This window comes from Oryx dammah, unplaced genomic scaffold, assembly GCF_014754425.2.
Source record: "Oryx dammah isolate SB20612 unplaced genomic scaffold, SCBI_Odam_1.1 HiC_scaffold_11, whole genome shotgun sequence".
Taxonomy (NCBI): Eukaryota; Metazoa; Chordata; class Mammalia; order Artiodactyla; family Bovidae; genus Oryx; species Oryx dammah.
In genome coordinates, this window is record NW_024070195.1 from 28,493,300 (window position 1) to 28,505,621 (window position 12,322).

At 34.6% G+C, this 12,322-nt stretch overlaps 1 protein-coding gene across 1 annotated transcript; it reads left to right on the plus strand.

The window, feature by feature from the left end:
- The first annotated feature begins 341 nt into the window (after positions 1 to 341).
- On the plus strand, positions 342 to 10,371 carry LOC120870025 (beta-defensin 112-like). Its single transcript, XM_040249480.1, has 4 exons — positions 342 to 419; positions 1,816 to 1,916; positions 3,480 to 3,611; positions 8,945 to 10,371. The coding sequence occupies exons 2-4, from the start codon at positions 1,859 to 1,861 to the stop codon at positions 9,109 to 9,111; spliced, it is 357 nt and encodes a 118-aa protein (XP_040105414.1). The 5' UTR covers positions 342 to 419; positions 1,816 to 1,858; the 3' UTR covers positions 9,112 to 10,371.
- The last annotated feature ends 1,951 nt before the right edge of the window (positions 10,372 to 12,322 follow it).

The window sequence follows — 12,322 nt, forward strand, 5'->3', positions numbered from 1 at the left end:
ATATCTAAAATTTCTACAAGATGGTCATAGATTCCCAGTCAATGAACCAAACATACCTAAATTATCCATTTGTCTATGGTTTAAAATTCTTCACACATTTGTAAAACAAAAGGAATTTAAATATTATGTATTCTCATATCCAAATAATAAGTGTTGAAAGCAGTCATCTAATTCTACCTTGTGATATAGATTCTGTAGAATGTGTTTAACATATTGGACTTTCAGATTGAAAGAATGAAATGATGTTTTCCTGGTCAAAAAGATAAGTAGTTTCCATATTCTCCATGAGACTAGAGTTTCGGTTACAAAGTATCCTAAATGAATCAGCAGTTTTGTTATAATTTTTCTGTTTTTTCTCCAGATTTAATAAAAGAAATATCCAAGATAAATTTCTAATTGGTTGCGATCCTTAAAGGAAGGTAATGATATTACACATTTATAACATCTTTGGAAAGGAATGAAATAGAAAATCAATGAGACCTTTCTTCTCTGCTCTTATGTTTATTTACAAGAGTTCTGATAACAGAGAAAATACCAAAAAGTTATTTTAATAGAGTTTGAATTTGAATTTTAGTGACTCAGCTAGTATTTATCCTTATTCACAGCAATCAAATACTCTTATCTTCTTGCATATACACTACAGTAACTAGAGCAGTAATAGGCACATGGTCGGAGTTTGATTAAGTTTTGTTGAATCAGTCATTCTTACATAGATTTATGCCTAAATGATCTTAATCTATGTCAGATGTTAATTCTCAATCATGTGCTTCCAAGCAAGTTCTTAGCTTTCAAAAATAGTTCTTCATTTTTAATTCATGTTTCATAGAGTGAAGAAATTGGTTGCAGAAGGAAACAATTCTTAGACATAACTCATTATTACTTTTTCAGGAAGCTTTGCTGAGATGCTAAATATCTACACGTATTTTAATAGCAAAAGCCTCTGTTGCTATGAAACAAGGGTGACTAATGCTGACCAGAGCTCTTTTCTACCCTGACTCTTAGTGCCCTTCTCGGGTGTGATAAGACAGAATCAATAGACCATTGCTCCTAACCTTTACTTGTGGGAGCTAGGGAACAATTTCAGCTGCTCTTCTTCAATATATACTATAATAAACCATGGAAAACTTGTGGATGAGTTCAGAAATAACTCCAAGCTACATAGAAAAAAAAGAGAGAGAGAAATGCAATCTCACTTTTTAACCTAGGCTCTTTATGCATTGAAATTTATAAATCCTGCTTGAGGAGACTGGCTTTCCTTCAAGGGTACAAATAATTTCCAAACACATTATTATACTGTCATTATTTATATTCATATATATTTTAAATAAAATGATATATATCATGAAGTCACCTGACACTCTGGTATTCAGTACATTTATTTTTTTTTTTTTATTCAGTACATTTATGTATAAAAAATTAAATTTTCTCAGTGGTAAATTCAGTCTAAAATTCTGTTCTCAATTTCCCATTATATTGAAATTCATTTTTTACCATTCTGACATTAAAATAGTATATGTGATGTACAAAACATACTTTGGAATGTTACATGATTACTGAAGTTTTATTCCCAAACTTGGTCACATAGCAATTTATGGCCATAATCTTGTAACTGTTAAAAGTTTCTTAAAGAAAGTGATCTCAAAAGGAATCAGCATAATAGATTGCATTTTTGTGTGGCAAAGCATCAGCTTTTTTCTACCAACAATATCTTTGAGCATCATACTATTCAACCAAGCATAGAAATGTTCTTACCTGTAATAAGCCTCAGTAATCAAAGATTCTTTTCTTTCTTCTTTCAACAACACCTGAGTTAAGACAGAAGATTTGTGGACGGTTTTCTCCTAAGAAATTATTTGCAATGAAGATCCTTCTCTTTTTCTCTATTTCATTCTTCTTTGACGTCTTCATTCCACCAGGTAAAATGAATATTATTGCCAGGAGGAGTCAGCTTTAAATAAAGGGGATATCAGGATTTTTAAAGTAAATATCATTAATGTTATAGAATCATATTAATACCATAGCAGGACAACATTATATTTATTTGCAGCCCCTAATGAGAAAATATTTGGATAATTTTAAGGACATGAACTAATAAAGACTGTAATTCACTAAGTTTTTTAATTGTTGGAAGAAAATACTTACTGTGATCTCATCAGTCCCTGAAGAGTGTATCTATTCAATATTTAAATTCTACTAAATTTAATATACACTAATATGGTTTTAAAAATTGAAATGGAATGATTTTAGGTTTGGAAATTATTCATCCCACATTTTTATAGTATTGATAACAGAGGTTATGTGAAGTTTAATGACAAAGGTGTGTATAGACAAAGCTATGGTTTTTCCAGTAGTCAGAAACAGATATGAAAGTTGGACCTTAGAGAAGGCTGCGTGCCAAAGAATTGATTCTTTCAAATTGTGGTGCTGGAGAAGACTCGTGAGAGTCCCTTGGACTACAAGGAGATCAAACCAATCAATCCAGAAATCAACCCTGAGTATTCATTGGAAGGACTGATGCTGAAGCCGAAGTTCCAATACGCTGGCCACCTAATACGAAGAGCCAATTCATTGGATAAGCCCCTGATGCTGGAAAAGACTGAAGGCAAAAGGACAAAGGGGCAGCAGAGGATGATATGGTTAGATAGAATCACTGACTCAATGGACGTGAATTTTAGCAAACTACAGAGCAACTTAATGTGCAGCAGTCCATGGGATCGCAGAGTCAGACACGACTTAGTGACTGAACAACAACAAATAGCATTTATTATATCCATAAATGAGACTAGCTGCATGTCTACTCTCTTCTTCTCAGTTGAATTCTTCTTCCTTATCTTGCTGCTTTCCCTGAAACACCAAGACATCTGTAGCTATTGATATCAGAAATGATCACCAAAAAATAAATCTGAAGTATCCTATTCTCTCATTGCTACTCTGCTCTAATGCTCAAAAATAAATGTTAGCTTACAATTTCTTCACAAAAGTGGAAAAGTAAATAAGCTTGAAAATATAACCCATATAACTCAAAGATTGCAATTAATTTAAATGACTAAATTTTTCCTTCATCATCTTCATAAAAACTTATTAGAATATGCTCACTAAAATTCCCTCTATTTCTAGAAATTATCTATGATATTATGTATATTATATAAATTTCAAAATGCACTGATTTTTTTTTCTTTTTAATAATAATTATTGTAATAGCTACCACCTGTTCTGCCTTTTGCCTACATTAATTTATCTGTTCTGCCTTTTGTCTACATTAATTTATTTCTCCTTATGATAACCATGTAAGGTATCTTAGGAATAACCAAATCTTTTGTTTACTGATTCAACCCAATTTTAAAGAAATGTGTGCTACTTATTTATCATTTTCTAAAGCCTCTTATAGTATATAGGACCATGAAATAAAGATAAGTACATGAATGTTTTCACTTTGGAAAATTGTTTTTTAACTTCTAAAGTTATTTTTTCTTTTACAGTGGGCTCTAGGTCTGTTGGAAATTCTTTGCCACCATCAAAAGTCCTATGTCTATTGAAGCTTGAGAAACTATACTCAGAGACACGTAATTCCTCCACAATATTTGAAAATGGTACAGAGGAAAAACAAAAAGGTAAAAAAAAAAACCAAATAGAATTATATCTTGCATATTTTAATTACTATCTGTCAAATAGAATGAAGGAAATATCCTAAGGATGCTTTTAGCCCATTTACTTAACTCTTCTTGTCTTTTGTCTTTTAGGCTTATGAGGGCTGAATTTCTTGGTTTGGTTTTTTTGTTGTTGTTTTTTTTTGGTCATGCCACGCAGCATGTGGGATCTAAGTTCCCTGACCAGGGACTGAATCTGCGCCCCCTACATTGGAAGTGCAGAGTCTTAACCACTAGACCACCAGGGAAGTCCCTGAATTTCATGTTTAAAGTGGAAAAGAAGCTCCTATTTTAAGTCATAGGGTCTTATTTTTGATGAAACTCTTTCTAGACAAATGTCCTCAGTATTTCCAGGAGGGAAAATTCTCCAACCATTACTTCAAAATTTCTACTCTTTTATGTGTTGTTAGTACCATTAAGCTTAAGAGTAAGACTTGTCTCAGTTTTTCTTTTATCTGAGAACTGGCAGATTTTGTTTTTGTTAATCACTGCTGCCCACCATTTGTAACTCTGATAACCTTGGCTATCATATATAAAAGATATAGTCATATAGAAAGAGTAGTTAAGGTGTTCTAATGAATGCCATGAAAGGTTAATTAAGATAATTTGAAGAGGCAGCTGAGCAACAAAAGTCCAGACTGGGTGCTGAAGAATTGTTTAAAAAATGTTTTTTCTGTTTTAGTCTTTATCTCAATCATGATTTAGTTTATTATTCAGCAAAATACTTACTAAAGCGAGAATGATATGAACCCCATGCGGGTGATACAGATAAATTTCTGTGGGAGGGTAAACAAAGAGAGTTACTTTGTGACATTATTCAGAAAAAAAACTTAGTGATAAGGTCTTTGGTTGACTTTACTCATACGTGGGTCTCTTTTCTTTTTGTTTGTTTTTTGCCAGAGTGTCATTGCTAAAGCCTACCATAGTGCTCAATATATAGTAGGAGCTCAATAAAGATTTATTGAATCAGTCAATAAATGGATAGATAAGCGGATAGAGGGAGAGAGAAGAACCAAAGAAATAGTCTTCAGAAATTCAGGGATCAAGATGGCAGAGTAGGAGAAGGGGAACCTATGTCCCCCATGAACACACAAAAATGCCATCTACATGTGGGACAACCCTCACTGAAAAATAACTGGAGACTGGCAGAAAGACTCCTGTATAAGCAAGGCTGTGAGAAAGATATACATGGAATCAGATAGGAAAGGATGAGAAGTGATGAGTGCCCCTGGGAGGGGTTTCCAAAGAAAAGGGAGATTACACAGGAGGAGATTTACCCTGGGGAGGAAGCATTTCAAACCCCTTATTGGGTACTCCAGCCTGAAGTTTCTACAGAAGGAAAACAAGCCTCCTTGGCTGTTTGGGGGCTGCTGGGACTAACAGAAAGACCATGGGAAGGCTGGACTTCACTCATGAGAATCCCTTGCACATACTGACTTGCCCAGGAGCCAGAGTGGAGAGGGTGGATTGAGAACTATTCCAGTGGCTGCCTGGCTTCCCATGACCACTCTGGCATACGTCCCAGCCTGAGATGAGTGAACACCCCAGCGCCACTTATTCCACGTCTCCGTAGTGCACTAATCCTAGAGCCGCCACAACTGGGGAGAGCTGGGCCATGGGATAAGAGGTGACTTGCACCCTTAGCAGCTGGGTGGGGTGAGGGCATCCATTCTCGGTGAGTACTCTGGCAGTGCATTAGAGGCAGCTTGGAACTTGGACAGCAGCCCGTTCACCGCAGCCTGTGCACTGATACATGCGGAGAGCCGATACAAGCCTCACCTGCCCCGTGGGTTCACAGCAGGGTGGGGCCAGGGGAGTTTGGGGGAGCGATTGTCTGTGAGGGACAAAGAGGACTTGAACCCAAGGCTGCATCTGAGCAAGGCAAGGGTAACAGTTTCTGGCATGTGCATGGGTGGTGCCTTGGAGGCAGCTTGGATACCCGTCTGTAGCTTCTGCTGCAGCCTGGGTCCCGTCATGAGCCAAGAGCAAGCATGAGTCCCTCTTGCTTCAGCACTCCCTCCTCTAGGGCAAGAATCTCAGTGCTGGGAGAGCAGAGAGCACATATTCAAAGGAAATGGTGCCAGCTCAGACCTGACCCTCAGCAACTAGAGATCCAACCTTACCCCTGATTGGGCAACGAATACCACTCAGTACAGGAAAAGCCCTGCCTCACACCTGCCTTCAGCTCTATTCCTTCCATCTCCAGCCACACTACCTATCAAGGTGATAGCTACCATCACACACTGAGAAAACATTTGATTTGTATCTATATCAAATCTACCTCTTCAAGCAAAGCACTGGGCTCATGTAAATTGAATAGGGATCCTCCCATATAAGGACATGCCTTCAGGACCACTGCAGGTAACTGCTTCACCTAAATTCACAGAGAAAGTTAAGCAAAATGAGAAAGCAGAGGAACTGGTCTCAATTGAAAGAGCAAGAGAAAATGTGTGAAAAATAAATCATAAAATAGAAATAAATAATCTACCAGGTAAGGATTGAAAACATTAGTAGTAAGAATGCTAACTGAATTAAGAAAAAGAATAGATGGTGAAAGAACATAGTAAAAAATTTAACAAGGGACTAGAAAATATACAAGAGACCTGATTGTGAATGAATAATTTAATAATTGAAAATTAAAAACACACTAGAAGGAATAAATAGCTGATTAAATGATACAGAAGAATGCATAAGTGATCTGAAAGGTAGAATATGGAAATCACTCAATCAGAGACTTTTGCTAAAAGAAAAGCACATTTTAAAAATATGAAAACTGTTCAAGATATCTTTGGTATAACATCAAGCATACCAACATTCACATTATAAGGATCCTGGAAGGAAAAAAGAGAGAAAAGAAGATTGAAAATGTATTTGATGAAATTATAGTTAAAAACCTCCCAAACCTAAAAAAGAAAACAGATAACCAAGTAGAGAAAGCACAGAGAGTCCCAAACAAGATGATCGCAAATAGACTCATTCTAAGACCTATCATAATTAAAATGGCAAAAATTAAAGAGAGAAATCAAGTTCCTCCTCCTTGTGAGGACACAGCAAGAAAATGGTCATTTATGAACCAAGAAGTGAATTCCTCACCAGACACCAAATCTACTTGTGCCTTCACCTTAAACTGATATCCTCCAAAACAGGGAGAAATAAATGTCTATTGTTTATAAACAAACAAAAAAATTCCAAAGGCAGCAAGAAAAAGACAGAATATTCATAAAGGAACTCTCATAAGGCTTTCAGCTTATTTTTCTGCAGAAACTTTGCAGATGGAAGGGAGTAGCATGATATATTTAAAGAGCTGAAAGGGAAAAACTTGCTATCTATGATACTCTATCCAGCAAGATTGTTACTTAGAATTGAATAAGAGGTAAAAGACTTCTCAGAAAAGACAATATTAAGTTCAACAATACTAAAACTATCCTAAATTTCTTCTCTAAGTAGAAAGAAGTAAGAATTTATAGGAAAAGGAAAATATCACTAGGAAAGGCAAATGTATAGTAGGGCTAAGGATTAACCACTTCCATATGCTAGTGTGAAGATTAAAAGACATAAAAATTGCAAAAGCCACCATAATTGAAATGAATAGCTATAGGACAAACATGAAGATGTAAAATGACATTGAAAATATAAAATATGGGAAAGGAGCATGATAACTCATAACCATGTATGTACCCAGCATACGACTACCCAAATGTACAAAGAAAATATTAACTGATGTAAAGAGAGAAATTGGCAATAACACAATAATAGTAGGGGCCTCTACATCCCACTTACATCAATAGACAGATCATCCAGACAGAAAATTAATAAGGCAATAGTGGTCTTAAGTGACACAACAGAATAGTTGGACTTAATAGATACCTATAAGACATTCTATCCCCATCAGCAGACTATGCATTCTTTGTAAGTGCACATGGAACATTCTCCAGGATAAATTGTACACCAAGCCACAAAACAAGTCTCAACAAATTTAAAAGGATAGAAATTATATCAAGCATTTTTTTCTATCACATAATATGAAACTAGAAATCAATTACAGGAAGAAAAATAGGAAAAACCAAAACATGTGGATACTAAAAAATATAGTACTAAAAAACCAATGGGTCAATGAAAAAATTTTTAAAATCAGAAATTACTTTGAGACAAATGAAAATGCCAACACAATTTTTAAAAATCTGTGGGATGCAGCAAAAGCATTTCTAAGAGAGAAAGTCATAGCAATGTAGGCCTTTCTCAGAAAACAAGAAAAATCTCAAATAAACAACCTAACATCCATTTAAGAGAATTTAAAAAAGAAAAACAAACTAAGCTCTAAGTCAGCAGAAAGGACATAATAAAGATCAGAGAAGAAATGAATAACACAGACACACACAAAAAAATAGAAAAGATTAATGAAACAGAGCTGTTTTTTGGAAAAGATAAACCTTTAGTCAGGCTCACCAAGAAGAAAAGAGAAAGGACGTAAACAGACAAAATAAGAACAAAAGAAACAACAGTATCAATCAATTGGTGTTATTGTTGTTCAGTCACTCAGTCGTGTCCCACTCTTTGGCACCCCATGGACTGTAGCATGCCAGGCTTCCCTGTCCTTCCCTATCTCCCAGAGCTTGCTCAAACTCATGTCCATTGAGTCAGTGATATTAATCAATACCACAGAGAAACAAAAAAATCATAAGACCATATAATGAGCAGTTATATTTCAACAAATTAGACTGCCTAGAAGAAATGGACAGATTTCTAGACAACGTGCCAACATGTAAATCAAGAAGAAACAATTTGAACAGGCTGATCACTAATATCCCATCAAAAATAATAAAAACACCTAGGAATAAAACTAATCAAAGCAGTCAGAGACCTATAATCTGAAAATTATAAAACATTGATGAAGGAAATGGAAATGATACAAAATAATGGAAAGATAACTTGTGTTATTGAATTGGAAGAAATAATATTGCAAAAATGGTGACAATATCTAAAGCAATCTAGAGATTGGTTGGACCACTCATATTTAGTGGCTCTAGAGGACAAAGGTATTAATAAATTGCAGGCTTTCCATGTATCCCTTATTGAGTCAATACCTAATCAATCAAAATTTGTAGAGATGTGACATCTATATTAGGAATCAGATATTTTCTGATTTACTTGACTTGTTCTGATACAGAGAAAAAAAATTCCAATGAAAAAATTAGAGAATTTCTTTTTCTCTCCTCTGTGGGCTATGCTTCTTCTTTTAAATACATGTATTTCTTACCTGGATTATTAATTCCATTCACCCTCTTTTTTTTTTTCAGCTGGAAGTAAAAAGCACTACGCTCTCTTTAATCTGACACGTGCATGTATAATGTTTGGTGGTCATTGTAAAAATAAATGTGGTGAAAATGAATTCAGGATGGTATATTGTGATGTTTCTACATCGCTTTGCTGCATTAGACAGTGTAAGCCTAAGAAGTATAAATAACTGAAGAGACCCATTCACAGAATGAAGATCAACATGAACTGTCTTCTCACTACTTCATTACATCTATTACTTCATTCACAGCTTAGTGTTTCTGTTCATAAGTCTCTAATAAATAAAGGACTAAATAAAATACATTTCAACCTGAACCATTCATGAACATTGTGCCTACTTGGAGGAAAGAGTCAAGAGTACAGAATAGAGCTTTGAACTTGGGAACAGCAATAGAATGAGAAAATTCCATCATTGGACTATGGTGTTAAATGAAATTCTGGGGACAATTCTATGTTTAATGTGAAAAGCATGCTGTCAATGATTGGTGATGAATATCAAGCATTCTTTTAGAAGAAACAAGAGTGGAGAGAGAGTTTATGAGAGATGGAAGGTATGTGTTATCCCTGGAACTAGTGAAAATGGTTGCAAGAGCTTTGAAATGTGGAGTCATTGTAACTTTCTTAATTACACTTTCCCTCTGTTTATTGATAGAATTCTAAAAATAAAAATAATTCAAGTAATATAGCCTGTCTTTTGAGAAAAAATAACTCCAAATGGTAGTATAGAAGGGAACTATTTGAAGAAAGAGAAGATAAATCTTTGAAGCTTATGGTAATAATAATAATAACTTTGAAGTGTTATAATTGCAACTTTTTGTTTTTGTTGTATTTTTAAGATATTTTCTCATATCACATAATTCTATCAGCTTGTTATCAGCATCTCTAATCTTAATATTTTCCTTGTATGTACATAATTCTGGGAAAAAACAATTATATATATATGCATACCTATATGATAAGGCAAAGCTATCTTTCACTTAGTAATACATGTTTAATTCCCCTATATTTTTTCATGGCTTGATTGTTAATTTAGTTTTAAGCACTGAACATAATTCCATTATCTGAATATATCAGAGTTTATCCATTTACCTACTGAAGGCCATCTTGGTTGCTTCTAAATGTTGGCAATGATGAATAAGCTATTGCAGACATTTGTGTGAAGGTTTTCACGTGGACATAAATATTCTGCTTCTTTTACTAAATATCAAGGAGCATGTCCACTGGATGGTACGGTAAGAATATGTTTATTTTTGTAAGAAACCACCAATTTGTCTTACAAAGTGGCTATTTCCATTTTGCACTCCCACCAGAAATGAACAAGAGTTCCCATGACTCCACATCCTCCCAGAAGTTGTCAGTGATGTGAATGTTGGCCATTCTACTAGCGGATAGAAAATTGATTTTCATTAAAGTTGTATTCTGCACTTACCCTGTGTTGGTCTTTTTGCTGGGCTCAATTTATCCATGCTATTCCATATTTCACTCCACAAATAAAAATTACCTCATAATATGCCAAAAATCTAAATATAAAAAGCTAAAACACTAAAATTGCCAGAAGAAAATATAGGTTAAAAGTCTGCTTTGTAAGTTGTGTCCTTGCTCAATGAAATTGCATGGAAAAAATCTGATTACTATTCTGCACACCAATCCTTCTTTAAGAAGAAGATTGTCCCCATGTGCTACCTGTAGCTGTCCCAGTTATGCATACTCTGCCCCTCACCTTCTATAAACTGACAATCAGGAGCCATATAACTGAGTGCTACAGAAAGGCAAATGTGAAGTGGTACATTTTATCACTTAATTTAATGGATAGTTGTTTTCAGAGCAAGAGTGTTTAGGATTTCTTTGACCTGTCTGAGGAGTGTATAGGATAAGGAGGACACTTGATATACAGTATCCTTCCCCATTGCCTATCATTGATCTATGGAATCTTGTATGTCTTTCACATTTCATAATAATTTATTCATCTCATCCCTACTATCAGCAGATTGACAGGACAGTGGTTAGAAAAGTTTAAATAACTTAAGAGTTATTGTAGAAAATAGGTCAGGCTTTTGAAAGTGTCTCTGACTGAAACTTTCACATTTGGTCTCTCTTGTTGTTTTTGAATTTCCTAGAGATTCATTTTTAAATATTCTAAACCTTGCCATTCTTTTATCTATAATCATCTATTATGATTCAGGGGCCTGTTAATGTGGTGGTGAGGTTAGTGGCAGGGGACGCATTCTTTAAATCTGATTTTTTTTTAACTGCAACATGAGAGGATTTGATTAGACTCTCTAAGCAGCTTCACATTCTTTACCAAACTATGACACAGATTCTGACTCTCTGGTTTGTTTTTCTGATGTTTTGTAGAGTGTATGGATCCAATTTCCTAGAGTAATATGTGGAGGCTTTTAGCAGTATTAGCATACCAGGATCTTGTTAGAAATGCATTTGTCAGCCTCCATTTTAGCCCTACTAAATCAGAGATGCTGAGGTGGGGTCTTGCAATCTGTTTTTAATAAGCCCTCTAGGGGATTGAGATGTAGCTAAAGTTTAAGAACAAGTATCCTAGAAACTCTCTTGACTGTGATAGGATAGAATCAGTTAATTGCTCTGAATGCTGTGTAATATCTCCAGCTCTTTCTCACATATATGAAGTAACAGACCTGGGCAGTGTGCAAATTGGATCAGAAATCACCTCTAGTTGAATAAACAGAATTAAAACCATTGAACCTAAAATTGTGAAATTGGATGATTTATTATATGAAATTCATTTCATACTTAAAAACCTATTGTGTAATTTTCCATACTCATTAGCGACTCCAGAATGATCATGTTAATTTAAATAATTACATGTTATGTGAATCGAAATGTCATTCAACCTCTATCCCTAGTTGTCATTGATTTCATCTGTTAACAGAAGAGATATCAATAGAAACTTTTAACTGTAATTCCTTTAGACTTTTAGCTAAAATCCTGTAATTCAGACATTGAGACATAATGTAATACTAAGAGCACTGGAATATTTAGTGTTATGTGTAACATGTAAGGATTTGTATTACTATCATGTTTTTACTTTGGATTGTTTTAGCAATCCAAACACATATCGTTTGAAGTTCCTTAAAGATTATATTTTCATGAGAGTCTATTTAGGGTAACACAAGTAGGTTTTACTTTTATGAAAAAATTTAATAATGATTTTTGTGACCCTGTTCTTTGAACATAGCACTATTCAATCAAGCATACAAATGTTCTTGCTATTGGTAAGCCTCAGTAGTTAAAACCACTTCCCAGGAGAATCTATAAATAAAAGATTTCTCTGTTTCCTTATTTGAAAACATCTGACTTGAAAAAGAAGACCTGTTGGCCCTTTTTTTCCTAAGAAAACTTCTACC

Bases quoted from the DNA above. Each gene is read 5' to 3' on its own strand.
- LOC120870025 (XM_040249480.1), top strand. From the start codon at position 1,859: ATGAAGATCCTTCTCTTTTTCTCTATTTCATTCTTCTTTGACGTCTTC. The intron at 1,917-3,479 runs GTAAAATGAATA...TTTCTTTTACAG, and splicing joins TGACGTCTTCATTCCACCAG to TGGGCTCTAGGTCTGTTGGA. The intron at 3,612-8,944 runs GTAAAAAAAAAA...TTTTTTTTTCAG, and splicing joins TACAGAGGAAAAACAAAAAG to CTGGAAGTAAAAAGCACTAC.